The 20,713-nt window shown below is 34.3% G+C and overlaps 2 protein-coding genes across 2 annotated transcripts; one reads left to right on the top strand and one right to left on the bottom strand.

Moving 5' to 3' along the window:
- Window positions 1–1,803: 1,803 nt before the first annotated feature.
- On the top strand, window positions 1,804–15,250 carry LOC113771020. The gene is made up of 2 exons (XM_027315650.1): window positions 1,804–2,181; window positions 15,098–15,250. Exons 1-2 carry the CDS (start codon window positions 1,804–1,806, stop codon window positions 15,248–15,250), a joined length of 531 nt encoding a protein of 176 aa, XP_027171451.1.
- A 1,441-nt stretch (window positions 15,251–16,691) lies between these two features.
- Window positions 16,692–20,364, bottom strand: LOC113771019 (receptor kinase-like protein Xa21). Its single transcript, XM_027315649.1, has 4 exons — window positions 19,590–20,364; window positions 19,287–19,358; window positions 17,167–19,167; window positions 16,692–17,065 (listed from the first exon to the last, which is right to left on the bottom strand). Exons 1-4 carry the CDS (start codon window positions 20,362–20,364, stop codon window positions 16,701–16,703), a joined length of 3,213 nt encoding a protein of 1,070 aa, XP_027171450.1. The 3' UTR covers window positions 16,692–16,700.
- Window positions 20,365–20,713: the final 349 nt, after the last annotated feature.

Below are 20,713 nucleotides of genomic sequence, written 5' to 3'. Positions count from 1 at the left end.
GATGACCAAAAGTTAGTGCGTAGTTGCAAGTCTCACCAAGTCATTTTAGTAGTTAAAAAATGACCCACTATTTTTTGTTTTCAAATCAATTGAATTTAAAATATTTCAAGATGTGACTCTATGGGCTAAAATGATCCATTGAATTGAAACTAGTGACTCTTGGTCATTCACGTTACTTTAATTCAGATTAAAAAAAAGGAACTGCTATTAAGAAAAAGGAAATCTTCTCCTTGCATAATCTCTACTATTGAATCTAATGGCTTGTTTGGAAGATAAGATTTGAGTAGAAAAGAAAAGAATGGAAGAGAAAGGTAGATGTTTCCAATGTTTGGAAGATTTAAAGAAAAGAAAGCAACTGATTTGGAAGGAGAAAAACAGCAGCTACAGTTAAAAAACTTTTCCATCCCAAATTGGGCAGAAAAAAGCAAAGGAAAGCCGTGGAGAGCCTACAAAAAATTTTGAAATTGCTCATTCTATTCTTGAAAAGTTATTGAATGAAATTTTTATTGACCAATATGTCCAAAATCATTTCCTTTCTTTCATAAACTCTCGAACAATATTAAAATCTCTTCTCTTCTTTTCTTATCCTTTCTTTTCTCTTATAACTTAACCTTTCTCTTCTTTTCTTTTCTATCCTCAACTCCCAAACTAGCTATAAGAGACTACCCAGGAAGGGATGCTATGGTTATTTGACTTTAGTGGTGGATACCCGCCAAATAGATATGAAGTTAGAAAACATACCTGTAGTGAGTGAGTTTCTAGGTATCTTTCTAGAAGACTTACTTGGATTGCCTCCTGATAGAGAAATAGAGTTTACTATCAATTTGTACCAGGTACTGGGTCCATATCTAAAACCCCTTACAGGATGGCTTCAGTGGAGATGAAGGAATTGAAAAAATAACCACAGGAATTTCTAGAAAAGAATGTTATCAGGCTGAGTGTATCACCTTCGGGAGCTCCAGTATTACTTGTAAAGAAAAACAATAGTACTTTACGACTTTCTATTGACTATCAGAAGCTAAATAAGGTGACAGTGAAAACTAAATATCCCTTACCTAGAACTGATGACCTGTTTGATCGTCTAACGGGAGGAAAATATTTCACCAAAATTAATCTTTGGTATGGCTATCATTAGCTAAAGATAATAGCTGAGGATATTCGAAAGATGGCATTCAGAACTAGACACAGCCATTATGAGTTTGCAGTAATGCCATTTGGGTTTACCAATACTCTAGCTACTTTGATGGACCTAAAAGCAAGATTTTTCAGCCTTACTTGGATATTATGGCATGTGGGTTATTATGAATAGGTTAACAAAACTGGCTTACTTTTTGCCTATTAAACCTAGTATGGGTATCGAGAAGTTGACTAAACTTTACATAGATAAGATCGTGCAACTGCATGGTATTCCTGTCACTATTGTATTTGATAGAGATACTCAGTTTATTTCTCAATTTTGGCAAAGTTTACATAAAGCCTTGGGAATTGGGTTAAATTTGAGTATAACTTTTCATCCCCAAACTGATGGTCAGTCGAAAAGGACCATATAGATTTTAGAAGACATGCTTAGAGATTGGGATGAACACCTGTCGCTGGTTGAATTTTCTTATAACAATAGCTATCAGACAAGTATTCAAATGGCTCCATATGAAGCTTTGTACAGGAGGAAGTGTAGAACTCATTTGTTCTGGCTTGATGTAGGAGAGGAAAGACTCATATGGCTTGATATTGTATAGTAAATGGTAGAAAAAGTAAGGTTGATTCGGGAAAGACTTCAAGTTGCTCAAAGTAGACAAAAGGTCTATGCTGATAAGTGATAATAGGAGGCGTGGCTCAGAGTTTGGACTTGGTGATCATGTTTTCCTAAAGGTGGCGTTTTCTAAAGGTCTAATGAGGTTTGACATTAAAGGAAAACTGAGTCCTAGTTACGTGGGACCGTTTGAGATTTTAGACAGGGTTGGTGAGGTAGCTTGTCGGCTGGCTTTACCACTGCTATTGGTAGGAGTACATAATAATGTTTTTCATGTTTCGATATTGAGGAAATATGTTCATGACCCCAGCCACATGATTGAGTATGCACCGCATCAGTTAAGCAAGGAGTTGAGTTATGAAGAATATTCAGTAAAAATTGTGGATACAAAGGATCAAATGTTAAGATATCGTACAATTCCTTGTGTCAAAGTGCAGTGGAGTAATCATTTAGGATGAGAAGCTGCTTGAGAGCTTGAGGAGGAAATGAGGTAGAAATATCCTCAACTATTTGATGATCTAGGCACGTGAAGTTTAGAGGACTAAACTTCTTATATATAATATCCATATCCATAGTGGGCTAATTAGCTACTAATATTTAGTTTGTGTACTTATTTTAGTAAGAGTAGACCTTAGGGATGTAAAGTTAATTTTAAGAAGTGACCTATTACGTTAGTCGTTTAATTAAAAGGGTTAACATAAAACCTAGAATTTATTAAGTTATCTCCCTACTGGGTTAGTTCCAGAGAATGATCAAGAAGTGCATCAAGGGAGAGGGATTGAGGAAACCAAAGCTGTGAAATTTGGACTGCCAATTGAATCAGCAAGATGTTCGAATCGCGATTCAACCAGTTGGACCGATTCAATCCCGGGTCAATAAATTTTTTTAAAAACAAATTATATAAATATATGTGCATAGAATATGACATCCATATAATTAATTTAAGACTTTATCTGATAAAAAGTTTAATATTTTTGAAAAACTTGAACTTTCACAAATAAATTTTTAAAATTATAAGTTCAAACAAATAAATTTTATTTCAATTGTATCTACCCAAAAATAATCTTATATCCTACCTAAAAACACCACAATATTCTGAAATTAAACAAAATTCATGCCTTTAGGAATTAGACATAAGTGAGTTTAAACTTTAAATCATGTCTTTTGGAGTTATAGATTGCAACTTTGTCAAAAAAAAAAGAAGGAAACTTGGAACTTGAAGGAAGTCAAGAAACTAGAAAGTAGGGATGAAATTTTGATAAGAGGCAAAATGTGATAAGAAAGTGCGTGGGTGTAACATTTAGTGATTAGTCTTTAGGGTTATGGAGAACCTATATTTTTTTCCAGTTTAATAGATAAAAACAAAAACCGTTGGTTCAATGGTTCATTCTGGTTTAAATGGTTCGTATGGCTCTCATCAGTCCTTAAGTCCAATCAAACCAAAATATTAACCGGATTGAAGTCATGTCCGATTCACAGATTGACCAGTTGAACTGGCTGGTCCAACTCGAGTTTGAAAACAATGGAGGAAACTACATCATCATAGGAGAAAGAACTTAATTCAAGGTTGTTTGATGTAAGTTCTCATATTCACTCTAGATTTTGTCTTTTTGAACAGAAATAATTAAGGGGAAAACGTTAAGAAAACCTTGGGTTGAGGTTTAACAAATTGTGGATAGTTTTTATGGAGCTTTCTTTCACGGTGGTTTTCAATTTTCTATCCATACATTGGTATGTCAAAGACATCAAATTGCATGTGGTATGCGTGACCTCGATTGCGGGAAACCTTTGCATGATCGTTTGGGAGAAACCCAAGGATCGTATAATTTAGGGTTAATCACATTTTATCCCCTTAAAGAATACCCCATTTCTCAGTTTACCCCCTAACCTTTAATTTTGCTCACTTAACCCCCTTTAGGACAAAATTGCCCTTGTATTACTTTGACTTTTTATTTACCTTGTTTTCCTTTCTTTTGTTTCTTTTTCTCTTTCTTCTTTATTTAATTCTTCCTCTTTCCCACAAAAAATTTCACCTTAATGATTGAAATTAAAAAAGAGGAATTGCAAAGATCTATTTTCTTCTTAAATGATTAAAAAAATATTCAAATCACTTTCCTAAAATACAATTTTTTTAGCCTTTCAATTCTTTTAATTTTGGGTTTTCCTCTTTCCTTTCTAGTTTCTCATTTTATTTTCAAGAAAATATCATAAGATGAAATTGTTTTCCTTTCTTTTATTTCTTTTTCTCTTTCTTCTCTCTTTCATCCTTCCCAATAGAAATTCCATTTCAACGAAAATTTTTGTTTTGAGTTTATAATTGCATATTTCTGGGTGAAGGTTTAAAAGACATCAAAAACTAATTTTGATTTTTTGTATGATGCCACGTGTCACAAATTTCAATTGATGATTATTAATCAGGTCACAATTTCATCTTAAGATATTTTCTTGAGAATAAAATAAGAAACTATAAAGGAAAGAGGAAAACCCAAAATTAAAAGAATTGAAAGGCTAAAAAAATTATATTTTAGGAAAGTGATTTGAATATTTTTTTTAATTTTTTAAGGAGAAGATAGATTTCTGCAATTCCTCTTTTTTAATTTCAATCATTAAGGTAAAGATTTTTGTGGGAAAGAGGAAGAATTAAATAAAGAAGAAAGAGAAAAAGAAATAAAAGAAAGGAAAACAAGGTAAATGAAAAGTCAAAATAATGCAAGGGCAATTTTGTCCTAAAGGGGGTTAAGTGAGCAAAATTAAAGGTTAGGGGGTAAACTGAGAAATGTGGTATCTTTTAAGGGGATAAAATGTGATTAACCCTATAATTTATGAATGGTCTAATATTATAGATTATTTATTCTGGTAAAAAAATGCTTCATTTTATTTGTTTTGAGTTGAAATTTGATAAAGTTATCAAGTATATGTTATTCCTAGTATGACATGGATATTTAAAGAATTCGGATCAAACATATTGTGTGACTATTTGTATTGAAATTGTTTGGTTTATATTGGTAAATGAGTAAATTGTGTTATTTACTCAGTTAATTATGAAAACTCTTGGTGTGCATGGCTGTGTAATTGAGTTTGGTACCATTTTAGAATTGGTATTGTGGTAGTAGCCGTTCTTATTGGGGTTAAGTATGGGACATTACCTATAGGCCAGAGAGGTGAAGTCTGGTCTGGCTCCCAAGTCGGAGGGGTTGTGTCTGACCCGGCAACCTAGGTTACTGTATGTCATATTTTGAGTCTGTTTCGTGATTGTATTTATTTGACAAACGGCTTGTTAGTAAACTATGATTTTAGTTGCACTATGCCTGTTAAAGAATGTTGGAAATTGTTTACTCCATCGATCATAATTGAGATTAGATATGTCAATAGATCGGATCTTACCCAAACCCAATTCAGATTCATATACTTGGTAGGGTTTGGATTTAATTTTTCAAATCTAAACTTTACCCAGACTCAAATCCTGTAAGAGGGTCATAGGCATGGGTCTGCTTAAGGTCTGATTTTTCATGATATGTACCCATATCCGAACTCATGTAACTAACTAATAAGTCGGGACATTTTTTTTATTCTAATCTTAAGACACAGGGAATAAATTGCAAAACAACTAGTAGGTTTTTTTTTTGGTAAAAAAAAAAAAAAACAACTAGTAATTTAGTTTCACTTTTTGTCCCCTCCAAGTCATTTTTTTCTGCACTGAAACACCTCCTCTAATAGAAAGATGGGCAACTGTGCGTCATGCATGCCTTGTATATCGTGCACTATTTCCATTTTGTGGCTTTCATCTTTCTTGGCTCTTTTTCATTTTGTCGTGTTATTTCATGCCACCACTTTTGCCTCAATTAAGCACGCTATGAAGCATAAGCAATATATCTAAGATTCTTTGCACTTCTGTTCTTGAACGGGAGTAATCCCATTCTCACTAACACCCCTTTCACTTTTAGGCTTCTCCTTCCCACCCCTTTTACATATTGTTCTGTTAATTAGACTACCACTATTGTAAAACTAGTACTGCAGCCTGATTATACAGTTAAGATCTTAATGTCAAAATAAGATTGGAAGTAAAAAAAAAAAAAGGAATATATATATAATAAAATAAAACTAATTTCAGGGAAAGGGGGTGGTTTGGAATACTAATATGAGGAGAGTTGATTCTTAATACCAGAAAATGCAAATATTTCTTTTTCTTTTGAAGATGCAAACATCTTATCTGACTGGAAGAGTGCATCTGAAAATATGCAAGACAAAAATATTTTGTGCTTTAAAGTCAATTAAAATATTTTGGGTTAAACGTGCCAATCCCCCTGAACTTTATCCTTGGTTACGCTTTGCCCCCCTAAACTCACAAAATAAGCACTTTGCCCCCCTATTTGATATTTTAAAACAAAAGTGCCCTTACTATTTTATTTTATTTTTTGTTTATTCATTCCCTTGTTTTGTCTTTTTCACTACTTTCCTTTATTTTTTATTTTTACTATTTTTTTCTTACTTCTCAAAAGACATTGTTTTCTTTCACTTTCATTGAATTGATTGTGTTTTAGGTATTAACCTAAAATACCTGTACTTGGAATAGTTACACATCTCTTAGTACACTGTCTTCCTAAATACCAACTCCTTTTAAAGTCTCTCCTATGGTACAATTGTTTTACAGTTACTAAAATGCAAAATTCATCATTACTTGAATAAGAAATGATTTTAGAGTGCTTAAGCAAATCAAACTCAATTGCATTTAGCGAAAAAGGACCTCATCATAGAGGTAGAAGTTCTGCCTCCATGGCTGTGGGTTCGGGCTTTGTCACCGAATGTGAAGAACCAATTCGTTTGTCCCATTAAATCTGTCATAGTTGTTAATTTTCCATGTCCAAAATCATTTGTTATTTTCGAATTTGAAGGATGAAATTGAGCAATTGTAACTATAAATGCACAATTTTCGAAAGCTAAAATCTTAAAATGTGGCATATTTTGGGATGTAGGAAGTAATTTTTAAGGATGGCAAGTCATTACTTTTGAATAGGGTGGGCTGTAACATACAGGCCTTCCATAGGGAGCTATAACATAAATGAAATTTGTTGTTTCTTAGGCCTTTGAAACAATTTGATACGTTAACTAATATGCAAGTTATTTACCCTTCTTCTCACTACACATTCAATAGATGACTTCAAGCTCTTCACCAAGTGATAATTTGGCAGTAATTGTATGAAGAACTAGTAGATTAATAAAGTTGAATGAAGAATAATTTCTTTTATAAGTATAAACGCTGCATATATTAGAGATTAAATTAAATATATATATTTAAATTCATAAATTCTCTCTCTCTCTCTCTCTCTGCTTTAAATTCTCAAGAAGCCATCAGTCTAGACATAGTTTCCGCTATCTACTGGAGAATATTAGGCTACCCGGCAGTCCTACATTGATGAAGGAAAGGAAACTATACACTAGAAAGATTTTAGTATGTGTCTAGACAACAGGAAAAAAAAAAAACAAAACAAAACAAGAGGACCACTCTCTCGTGTTAGGACTCATTTGTTTCCCTTCAGATTTTAATGATACCATATATAGCAGCTTTTTGTTTGCCCAAAGTCGATTGAGAGTTTATAAAGCCAACTTAATCAAAAGCTTTATCAGATTTAATGCTGGCAAGTAGTGCTAACGTAACAAATGGAATATATCATGCCTAGATAAAGCCTGGAGATATACTTAAGCGCAACTTTGATTATTGTGTACCTAAGCTATTGTTGTTTTTCACGATTAGGAGCAAACACAAGGTTGGAAATATTTACAAAAAGCTTTTTTCTTGATAGTTAATCACGTAATTTTTTTTTCAAATATTTGTTATGTTAGATGATAGGTTGCATTTTTGTCATTAATTTTATGATTATTTTCCTCTTTTATTTGGCCAAATATTATTTTAATTGATAGATTTTACTTATATTTGGTATTTGGTGCTAATTGTAGGAAGGTGGAGCAAAAAGTAATACAAGAGGTGATTTTTCAAGAGTTTTCCAATTCAAGATAAAGTCTATGTAAATTATTAACGGAAGATTAGGAAATTACCATTTTTCTTAGATATTTTATTTAGGAAACAACTGGCATTATTCTTGGAGTTACCTTTGTCAATTAGAATTTTAGTTTCGGTTGTTGAAGTTCGAGGCCGAATTTGTTATTAATTGGTAGTCATTAGGTTTCTTCTTATGACTTTTGGGGGAGAGCCGTCACTTGCTTTGGCTTGTCGGCTGGTCTTTTCATTAGTTTTAGGAAGAAAAACCAATTGTACTTAGGGATGTAAGCAAGTCGAGCTACTCGCGAGTAGCTTGGTCAATGGCTTGGCTTGAACTCAGTCAAACCGAGTTCGAGCTGAGTCTCAAGCTACTCGAGTACACATTAGAGTCGAGTTCGAGTCAGAATTTTGTAGCTCGTACTCGTCGAGCCATATAATTTAAATAATATATATGTATTATATATAATTATAAAATGACTGTTATGGGTATAATTTATACTGAATTTACAAGTAAGGTATCGAGTCAAAAAGCTTGATTACTCGAGCTACTGGTCAAGCCATATAATTTAAATAATATATATGTATTATAATTATAAAATGACTGTTATGGGTATAATTTATACTAAATTTACAAGTAAGGTATCGAGTCAAAAAGCTTGATTACTCGACTCGATAATGTTTGACTAAAGGTCGAGCCTTATCGAGTTGAGTCTCGAGCTTTTAAAGATTTTCTCGAGTCAAGCTCGAGTTTGAGATTTTTCGACTCGATCGAGCTGGAGTCGAGCTCGAGTATAGCAATACTCGAGCTCGACTCGGCTCGATTACATACCTAATTGCACTCAGATTCGATGGAGTCCTGCAGATTTCCCTTGAGGATGTGTAGCTAAATCCCTGTTTTCTAGTTGACGGTCAACTTGAAGAAGTGGTACCAAACATCTGTGAGATTGAATTAATTTTATTTATTTCTTTTATTCATCGGTATTCGTATGTTTTCTGATTTAACTTTTGATGATTGTTTTGTTATTTGAATGTCAAGGGTCCGATATTTGAATTAACTTAATAATCTACTACTAATTTAACCAGTTAAATCCGTAATTATTTGATTGGTTAATACCAGTGGCGACTAGCATGATTGGTCCCATGTTAGGGAAGCGTATGATCTAATTTAAACAAACTCTCGTAGCATATTTGTTGGTTAGGGTTGGACTTTTCTAATTCTTAATATAATTGAGGAATTGAATCCTACGGTCGTACCTAGAGTTATTTTTTAGTTAGGAAATAATCAACGGTTGTACCTTGACTATCGAAAAGTAGGGAAATGTTGGTTGTTTATCGCGTGTATGCAACTATAACCAATCTATTAATGAGTAATTGAATTATCATTGCATCGATGATCAGTTGAATGGATCGTGTCTAAAAAATTGCATATTTGGCTAGAGTCGTACTTATTATTGATTAATTCCTATTAATTTCCGTTAGTTATTTTATTAGTTGGTTAATTAGTTACTTTATATTTTCCAAAAATCCCTCATGCTCTGAATTCTAGAAGAAACGAATTACCCTCAGTTCTTGTGGATTCGACCCTGCTCACCGCTACATACAAATTTATAATTTTATTGAGTAGATTTTTATTATTGTACAGGTTCGACAACCTGTCACTTATTACAATACACTAATTATCTTTTACTCATAATTTCACTCATTTTTCATTCACAGTATTAGAAAATTCAAGACAAATTGTATAGTGTAAAAAACTAATATATGCTCGCCATAATTAAAAAGTGTGTATTAATAGTAATTTAACTATTTAAAAAGATATTAACAAACTAGAACGTTAAATTTTTTTAGGTAATGAGAACTTTAAATTACTTAATATTTAAAGTATATCCCAAAAAATAAGGTAACTAATATTTTTATTTACCTTTTTTCATGTATAGTTGATTGACTGCTATGTTATTACAATTTGAATTTGTTATGGCTGCTATTAAAAATTATTTTATTCTAAACTTTAGACATATTGAGTTAAGTAATATATGAAATAGTCTATATGCATAGATAAATATACTTTGTTATGGTATGGACTTTATGATCATTATTACTTTTAGTAACAAAAAATAAAAAAGATAGAAATAAACAAAGAATAAGTTTAAAAAGATTAAAATTAGGGATAATTGCAGAAACCTCCCCTGAGGTTTCTGACATTTGCACTGACCTCCCCTGTGGTTTGAAAAATTACACTGACCTCCCCTGAGGTTACTAATCCTTTGCAAATTTAGTCTAAATGATTAAAATATTATTTTAGGGAGTGAAATTAGAATTTTGTACCAGATTTGCCATTTGTGCTACATATTCTGTGAGAACCCGAAAATTTCTTTATTTCTAGGCTTTATTTTATTTATTTACACGCCTTTTATGCATTTTCTTTATTGAAAAATTTTCTAAATAATTTTTATGAGTAAATATAGTTTTTAGGTGATTTTTCTAGTATCGATTAGTTTTTGAGAAATTAAGAGCGTCTACCGGACATGGGACCCGCTAGTGCGAAAAGTTCGAAAAAATATGGCCAACTAGGTTAAGATTTGGATACTGTGTTTAATTTACCGGGTGTTATGAGATAATTAGATATTACCAAGTGGATTGGTGTGAGAGGAACAAGGAGATAACCATGCCTTGACTAAAAGTGACAAGTGTCACTTGGAGGTTGATTTCACTTTTTGACCACTATTTATTCTTTTACCAATAAATCAAAAATTGACCCAAAAATCCCTCAAATTTGCAAGCTTGAAGCTGGCTCTCTCCAAGGAAGAAAGGAAGGAAAACTCTCCAAATTCCTAGCTCTATTCTTGCTCAAATCCACCAAAACAACCATTTAATCTTGCATTTGTTCCATAAAACCCCTTCACTTAGTGATTGTGAGGTGATTGGTGGAGTTGTTTGGAAGGCTAAGGTGGATAGTTGCTCCTTCTCTTGCATTACAAGGTGAGAAGCTAAGGGACTTCTCTTTTCTTTCCAATAATGCTTAATTAGTGACCTTTGTGAGTTGAAGTTATGATATTAGGTGTTGTTTTGTGATTTTTGGTTGAAATTGGTGAAGTTTTATATTTATTTGTGATTTTTCTGTTTTCATATGATTATTATTGTGTGGCTATGTATGATGATTGGAAATGATATTGAAGGAAGCTAGAAGGTGGAAAGTGTGGTTAATTGCAGAAAATTTCTGTTTTGGAAGGAAATTGTGGAAACTAGGGTTTCATTTCCCCTCATTCTGCCTGGCACTGTTCATCATAGTTAGAGGCCGAATTGGCCTTGGGTTAAAACATGAAAGTTGTAGGGAATGATATTTTAGAGTTTCCTACAAAATTTCAGGTCAATCGGAGTAGCGTAGCTTGTGAAAAGACCGAAATACCCCTGCTTCCCTGTTTCTACCCGAACTTGATAATGGCTTCTGTAATTGGTTATTTTGGTTGGGAATACTTCTGATTTGGTTGTTGACGTCTTCTTAATAAATGTAGCCTGATGTCTTAGCTTTCGGGTGGCTTTGGAATCACTTGATTTGGACTTAGGTAGCCTGACTTATGATGTTTGAACCAAAATGCGGTTTATAAACCTGTTTTGACGGTGCTGGTTTGGTATATTGATCTTTTGACCTAGTTGCACTACAAACTGGATTGAGTGGCCTTCTTCAACATTGTATCCCTACCTCTTAGTTTCGAAACGGTGTGTATTGCACCTCCATCCGATAATCGTAGTGCCAATGGTGCCAAAACCGCAAAATGATGTCAAAAACTGTTTTTATGGTTGAGAGCTTAATTCCATTTCCGGATTTCCCTGGTTTACTCTAGTGCTTATACATTCTTATGGAGCCCTATTTTGGTAGTATGTGGAATTGGTTTATGACTTGTCATCGAGTCTTATTGTACTTATTTGAATATTTTAGGGCGTGACAGTGAGTAAAGACGCTCTTTGGGCGGAAGTTTACGAAATTTCACTTGCTTGCTTGGTGAGTATACTACTCACTTGTTTGTTTACAATGTGGCTTTATTATATTGAATTTGATGCCTTGAAAGCTTATTTGCACTGTTGAAACTGATTAAAATGAGGGTGTACTTGATCGCCCTCACCCGCTTTTGTATTATATACGACTGTCTACTGTTTCACTGTGGTACTTGAAATGCACATGGAAAACTGGATTTGGTGTCGTTTGGACGAGGATCCAACGACTTTTACTGTTACCACTGAGCTCAACCCCATTGGTAGTCGATTGAATCGAGCCAACGAGGGCTTGGTCGTGAAAGTTGACGAGCTATGGGGACTGTTATATGGAATCTTGTAGTAGAGAGACTCTTGATTCCGGTATACTCGAGTATTACCAAATTTCTACTGTTTGGAGTTCGGGCCCGGTAGGGGTATGTTGGGTGGAAGGAATGGACGTAAAGTGGAGCCTACGGTTGGTTACTCTTAAACATTGACGGAGGGTCAATGAGATCCGATCAAGAATGCAAGCGAGGAAAGGGGCTCTTGAGAGCCACCCGTATCCTTTTATCACCACTATTGATATGTGCCTTTGCTTACTTTTGATGTATTGGAATGAGAAACTTGATACTTATATGAACTTTGCTGCTTGAGTGATAGTATATCACTGGGCGTAAGCTCACTCTGTTCCTTTTATTTTCCTTATAGGAAATTGATTACTTTTGGAAAGTCTATGAATGTTGGTTGCCGAGTTGAGCTTATGTAAATGAAATTTTGAATAGCTCCTTTTGAGCAAACTCTAAGTGCATTTTGGATCCAACCAAAACTGCTAAGTTGTAATTTGCAAACCGTACTTGTATAAACTTGTTGGACAACTTGGGTATGTCCTTTTGGTATGTAAATGCTAAATTTCAAGATGTATATATTTGATTGATGTTTGGTTGGATTTTGACGTGTCGGTTACTATTCATGGCCGACTCCGTTTTCGTTTTTTTTTATTTTGAAATTTTGACTTGTCTAAGCGTGCTTGTATGTTCCGGAACTTTTAAACCGTATTGAATTGTCCCGTTAGTCTTGGCGAGAGTTGGGCAGGCAGTCCGCTAACCCCTTTGGTTCGCCTTAGGAGAAGGTGGGGCTGTCACATATTCAATGACTAACAAAGTATTATAAATCAATTAACAATTAATAAACTTTAATGAGTATAATTTATGGGCAAACACGCATTACTCATTTAAAGTACCGATTCTTTACGGGTATTTTACTTTCAAACATTTAATTTATGATAAATATATCAATATTTGTAAGTAAAATTCAAAAAGTGTTACAGTAATATTCTTGCAAAAAAGGAAATCTGTAGGTTATTTATTTAATATAAATTAAATATTTTTTTTAAAAAAGAAATGGCCCATAAAGTATTAATTTTTTATGGCTTTCATCCATTACATGAGTAAAGTATTCGCTCTTTATGTGCATTTTATTCTGAATCATTTAATTTATGTTAAATACATAAATGTTTGTAACTAAAATTGAAAAAGTGTTATATTAATATTTTTACGGAAGAGAGGTTGGTGGGTTTTGTATTTAACAAAAATTAAATATTTGAAAGTAAATACAAATCTGTATTTGAGCGTAAATATTTGTATTAAATTAAATGTTTGAAAGTAAAATACTCGTAAAGAACCGGTACTTTAAATAGTTACCGGCTCTTTATGGGCAAACACGCATTATTCATTTAAAGTACAGGCTTTTTACGGATACTTTACTTTCAAACATTTAATTTATGATAAATATATCAATGTTTATAAATAAAATTTAAAAAGTGTTACAGTAATATTCTTGCAAAAATGAAATCGGTAGGTTATTTATTTAATATAAATTAAATATTTTTTTAAAAAAAGAAATGGCCCATAAAGTATTAATTCTTTATGGCTTTCATCCATTAAATGAGTAAAGTATTGGCTCTTTATGGGCATTTTATTGTGAATCATATAATTTATGTTAAATACATAAATGTTTGTAATTAAAATTGAAAAAGTGTTATATTAATATTTTTACGGAAGAAAGATTGGTAGTTTTTATATTTAACAAAAATTAAATATTTGAAAGTAAATACAAATATGTATTTGAGCGTAAATATTTGTATTAAATTAAATGTTTAAAAAGTAAAATACCCATAAAGAGCCGGTACTTTAAATAGGTAATGCGTATTTGCCTATAAACTATACTCCTTAAAGTTTATTAATTGTTAATTGATTTGTAGTATTTTGTCATTCATTGGACATGTAGAACAAAGGACAAATTTGATAAAAAATTCTAATTTCACTCCCTAAAACAATATTTTAATCGTTTGGACTGAATTTGCAAAAGATTAGTAACCTCAGGGGAGGTCAGTGTAATTTTTCAAATCACAGGGGAGGTCAGTGCAAATGTCAGAAACCTCAGGGGAGGTTTCTGCAATTATCCCTTAAAATTAATATATAGATAATAATAGCAAAGAAAAGAAAGTAGTTGATTGTATGAGAGAAAGGAGAAAATATAAATATACACACACACACACACATACATACATACATACATACATACATACATGTTTAAGGGACAAGTAAAAAAAGGATAAAAAAGAAAAAATATAATAATAATTAATAAAGAATGGGCACTTTTGTCCTACAACGTGAACTAGGAGGTAAAGTGTCTATTTATTGAATTGAGGGCGGTAAAGTGCAACTGAGAATAAAGTCAAGGGGGATTTAATGCTTTTAATCCACATATTTTCTTACATGCAAGTCAACAATAACATCCGTGGACAGTAGCCAACAATTAGGCCACCCATGGCTATAACTGGAGGAGAAGAATTTTCATGAAGTCTGTTAAATGAATAAAAATTTGGAGTTCGGACACTTACAGAAGTGTTTACACGAATGCATTATTGCAGTTACGGGGAAAAAAAAATTAGGTACTTGCATCATTTGATGGTGTCCAAACCCTATAAATATGCGCTCATGAGTGTGCAGCTAAATATACCAAACCACCCTTTCAGCTAGGTAATTCTGCTGCCCACAATGGCATTAATCTCTTCTCCAAGGGCTGCTGTGGCCATCCTCATTCTCTTCGCCATTTTTCTCACTCCAAAGCTGATGTTACCATGCGAGGCAACAAGACCAACCCGAGGTATCATGTGCCTAATAAAAAATTACTAGAACCCAATCTTGATCAATATATTCAAATTGTTCATGAACAAAATAATTTGACCTGTATGTGTTAGGAAATTGGCTTTTTTGATATCAATTTTTGATGTCTTAATAGCCGTTTGTTTCGCGCTTGAATCCCAACATTATCATAATCTGTTTCTGTGTTATTTGATTTGGTTTTGAATGCAGAACTTCTGGTGCGACCCCCAATCTGTCCTCGCTGTGTTTGTTGCGCACCACCACCCTCTCCAGGCAAATGCTGCCCCTGTGTCTGTTCCCCTCCTGGGGGCCCTATTGCACCTGTTGCTGAACCAAATTCACCATGACTTCTTGAGGGCATAAGTTTGTTAAATTTGCTACACGTGTAGGATTGTACGTGCTTTCTAACTTGTAAATGTATGAATATGAACTTCTTATTATTGAGATCATGTTAAAGTGATGTATGTGCTTTACAAATGAATAAGGGGGTTTCGTTGTCATTTTGCATATACTTTTACTTTGCTTAACATACTAGAGTTAATTCAAGTAGGTATCTTGTTTCACAACAATAAGTCAAGGATTATTCTTGTATACTGCGTATGCAAGATTAACCCAAGAGTTAAATGACAGTAGATATTTTGATGGTAACTTTCTTGTCATCGAAAATCACATTATACACACTAAGTAGGTCTACAAAAAAGAAGAGAAGAGGAAAAAGAACGAAAGAAGATTAACATCTGCTGCGAATTTAATAAATTAAAGGAAACTAGAAGTTGTGAACTAAAACTATCCATCTCCAATCAACTAGAATTCGACAACCCTCATAATATTTTGACAGTGCAGTAACTATATACATTTTTTTAATGAAAATATTGATAGGGAAAAGTATCTCGAGAGAGCCCATCTCGAGATAGTGGGGTTTAATCAGTTTGGTGTAGATGGGGCACCAAATCGAACTAAAAAATAGGAGTCATTAATTGTGATTGGTACTTACGATTTATGAGGATAAACATTTCTTTCTCTTAAAACTTTATGTACACTTCGTCAGGATCATTACATCATGGCAATCTCATGGTAATTTTCCTTTTCCCTCTACTAAAATTTTTGGAAAAGAACAAAATTAATCAAGTGAATGGTGTCTTATTCTTTGGTTACAAGTAGTACCTCCAAGCCAAATTGAGATCTTTTGCTCTCATGTTTGTCTGGTAATTCTTTTTTTCATCCTGGTAAGGTGTCATTGACTTGCTATTGTTGTGATTAATTGAATTCATCTTTGCCTTGTTTGGTTCATTATAGTATTATTGTTTAAATTTGTGAAAATCATGATCCACCTAATTTACGGCACGCTTAATTTGCTTTGGACCTATAGTGATGCAATTACATTGTTTGACTCACGTGACGATTAATAAATTGTACCGTCTTTATAGTATGTCTTGTCATTTCATGCTCTTTTTTTTTTTTTCAAAAGTAAATTCTAGTGAAAAGTTCACTTGCAAAATCAATAAAAAATTTAATGAAAAGTTTAGTTATCTAAACTCTAGAGATCATTAAATATCTATACCAAGGACAAGTGTGATTGAAATTTTTGTATGGTCATACGGTTGTTATATTTCTTATACATTAGTGTATTAGTATCTAATTTTATTATGCTCGTAAGTTTTATTTGTGCAAATCAATTTAATGTATAAATAAATCTAATTGTTAAATATACACTAAATTTTGAAAAAAAGACAACAATCACACACATCTGCACCAAATACAACCGTAACGTAACTGGCTAGTTATATATAACATGACTTTAGACTCGGTAGAACTAGTAATTTTTGGGAGGACATGGACCTTCTTTTGAACATGGCAGTAGCTGAGTTTTGATCTTCTTTAGATCCGCAAGAACATCATGCATATTGCTTCTCTCCCTTGGAGATTCCTTTGTGCAATTCAAAGCCACTTTCATGATTGATGAGATGCAGTCTAACTTTTCATGATTGGGCCTCAGCAGATTAGCATCTACAACATGAACCAGTCCATCTGGCATAGAATCACTCACCCAACTCTTCAGACTCAAATTTTCGCCAAACATTTCGTCACTGGGACTTTTTCTTGTAAAGACTTCCATAATCGTGATTCCAAAACTGTAGACATCGCATTTTGTTGATACTAGTCCTTCCAGTCCATACTCTACAAACAAAAATAGTAATCCAAAAGATTTGGAATTTGGGATTTCTAAGATTAACTTCAAGGCAAAAAAGCAGAGTGGCTATACCAAGAAGAAGCTTTACCTGGAGCAAGATAGCCAAGTGTGGCTAATGTTTTGGTGTACGTAATGCTATCCTCATGCCCCAGCAACTTTGTAACACCAAAATCAGTCACATGGGCAACCATATCGTGATCTAGGAGCACATTACCGGGCTTCACATCACAATGAACCACTGGAATCGAATAACCGTAGTGCAGATATTGCAGTGCACATGCCACATCAATCAATATGTCTAATCTCTGCATGACTTCTAGAAAATAGTTGTGGGAGTACAACCATTTCTCAAGACTTCCGTTGGGCATAAACTCAAGCACTAATGCTTTGAAGTCTCTATTTAAGCAGCTGCTAATGACTTTTGTCAGGTTTCGATGACGAACATTGCGCAATACTTCACATTCTGCATCAAAACTATTGAATGCTCCTTCTTGTTGAATTTTAAACACTTTAACTGCAACAATCCTCCCATCATCAAGGGTGCCTTTATAAACTGATCCAAAACTTCCTGTGCCCAACAAATTGCTCTCATCATACCCGTCAGTTGCTTGTAGAAGTTTGTAATACGAGATTCTTTCCTCGGTTGCAACTGACGATAGAACCCCTTCACTAGGAACTTGTTCTTTCTTTGCGCGTTTAAGATACAGGAATCCCACAAATATGGCAACTGCAACTGATATAAATGCTCCAAGGGCAGCGGATATGGTTCGACGCAACCTTTTGGTCCTCAATCGACCACTTGAAGTACTTGGGCATGAGGGAACGTGGAACCTAGGTGCTCCACAGAGTGCCTCATTTGAAATGAAGGATTCTCCAGTGAAGTTTGAAAAAGGGCCCTTGGATGGTATTTCACCTCTTAACTTGTTGTAAGAGGCATTGAAGTAAACAAGAGACCGAAGGTTCTCTATTGACATTGGAATCGTACCTGTGAGATGATTGTGTGAAAGATCCAACCATTCCAAGCTCAAAGTCGTGCCAATTGACACTGGGATTGATCCTTCCAATCTGTTGTATGCCAATAAAAGGTTCTGCAAGTTCACCATATCTCCGATGGAGCTAGGAATACCACCTGAAATCTCATTGATTGACAAATCAATAGAAATTGCTGCCTTTAAGTTCCTAATCTCAGGAGGTAAACTTCCACGCAGTGAGTTTGAGGAGAGGTTAAGCACCAACAAATCTTTTAGGTTCCATATAGTGGTAGGCAGACTAGAGTTTAACAGGTTGGAACCTAGGTAAAGATATCTCAAAGAAGTAACATTTCCTATGCACTCTGGAATAGATCCTGAAATTTGATTTTCTCCAAAATATATTACGGCCAAGTTTTGCCAAACGCATAGATAATCAAGGGAGGTTTGGCTCAACTTGTTGTCGTGAAGATCTAACCCTTGAAGGTTTTCCAAATTTTTCATGGTAATTGGCAGCATCCCGCTTAACTTATTACTGTACAGACTTAAAATGGTCAGGCCACTCAAGTTGCCAATTTCATCCGGAATGCTGCCCCTTAAGTGGCAATTGTATGCAGAAAGTTGTTCAAGCGAAGTTGAAAGATTGCCAATAGAATTTGGAAGAAAGCCGTTAAGCGGATTTTCACTCGCGATAAGTACTCTCAAATGTTTGCAATTTGCCAAGGAATTGATCCAGCTCAGCTCTGAACTAGATGAAGAGTAGTCACTCGTTAAATTGTTGGCTCCTAGAGATAGAATTTCTAGGAGTCTTAGATCCCCAAAGGAGTTGGGAATAGAACCTGCGAAGTTGTTATAAGCAAATTCTATTATCTTCAGTTTAGAACAATTGGAGATGGAGTCCGGTATTGGTCCCCAGAAGTTATTCTCGGCGAGATAAAGCTCCTCTAAATTTGGAAAACCCATCCTTGGAAGATTGCCAGAAAGTTTGTTTCTTGAAAGACTGAAAATTCTTATCTGTGACAGATTAAAGATCTGCATTGGAATGAAACCAGTTAAGTTATTCACCAACAAGTAGAGTCGTTCCAAATTGCGTAGCTTGCTGATCTCTTGGGGTATTGCACCTACCAAATTACGGTACCAACATTAGCACAATAAAATTCTATATGAAGGCTTTGAATGCTTCTAAAGTAGCACCATTATAATTTTTTTCTTCATTTTTGATAATGGACGCCTAGTCTACCTGTTATGCTGTTGTAACCAACGTCAAGTTCTTTCAGCATAGTTAAATTAGCCGTCTCTTTTGGAATTTCACCTGGAAGAAAAGAAAGTATAGTATATAGAGATGTTAAGAAGATTCACATATGCCTTCTAAACTTGGAATGGAGTATAAAGAGTTCATACCTGTAAAGAGTTTTCTCCTTAAAACTTCTATTATGACACTTAAACTTGTGTTTATTTAATTTTTTTCTTGTCCCCGGGGGAGGGGGGGGGGGGGGGGAGGAAGAATTCATATTATTTCGCTCATGCAGAAATAGGATGTTACCTTCTAAACTGTTCCAGCTTAGATATAGCCGCTCAAGTGCCTTCAAAGTGCCAATTTTTTTTGGTATGAATCCAGTGAAGTAATTCGAAGAAAGGTCCAGCAATTGAAGTTGTGAACAGTTATGTGTGCTTGATGGTATTTGACCATTTAACTTGTTCCCTGACAGGTCAATCCGCTGAAGTCTGTGAAGATGGCGACACATATTATCTGGAATGCTACCAGATAAACTATTATTCTGGAAGAAAATCGATTCCAGTGAGGAAATGTTGAAAATCTCTGTTGGAATATCTCCCTGGAGATAGTTGAATGACAGACCTAACGTTTCTAGCTTGGAAACATTAGCCAAGGATGGTGAGATGAAGCCAGTGAAACCGTTGCTATTCAGAGATAATAGTCGAAGTTGAGGAAGGAAACCAAACCACTCAGGAAACTCTCCACTGAGATTGTTGACATCTAAATCAAGCACTCTCAACCGGCGTAACCGAGCAAATTCATGCGGCAGTTCTCCATGGAAAGTATTTCTGCTCATGTTAAGGGAAACCAGAAATGACATATTTCCCAGCCGTGGTGGTATGATGCCACTAAGACTCATATTGGAAAGATCCAAGGCAATTACTCGACGGTGACGAGAGCCGCAAGTGACTCCTACCCACTGACATACAGGGGAAGAAACAGACCAGTTTTTCAACAGGATTTGATGAGGGTCCTGTGTAGTGATGTGAGCTCTCAACGCAAGAAGAGCATCTTGATCAGTGGTAATATTGGTTGTGGTCATGGCTAAGGAAGCTGAAACAAAATACAGCAAGAAGAGTCCCTGAAGGAAATGATTGAAAATTTTCTCCATGATTAAGTGCAATAGAGACGGCAAGTGATGTGCCACAATTTTGATGGACCCAAATTGATAATCATTAATCAATCACAAACCCACAGAAAAATGATCAAAGAGGCAAAGGGATTTTTCTATTGATCAAGCTAGATTCTGGCTACACACAATGAAAAGTACCACAGAGATTACTACTTATAAAAAGCCAAAATACAAACAAAGAGGCCACGGATTTGTACTATTTGACTGATATCTTTCGGCCCTTACACACATACACACACACACACGTATATATATATAT

Source organism: Coffea eugenioides, chromosome 5 (genome assembly GCF_003713205.1).
Source record: "Coffea eugenioides isolate CCC68of chromosome 5, Ceug_1.0, whole genome shotgun sequence".
NCBI classification, from domain to species: Eukaryota; Viridiplantae; Streptophyta; class Magnoliopsida; order Gentianales; family Rubiaceae; genus Coffea; species Coffea eugenioides.
This window is presented reverse-complemented; position numbering and strand designations above follow the sequence as displayed.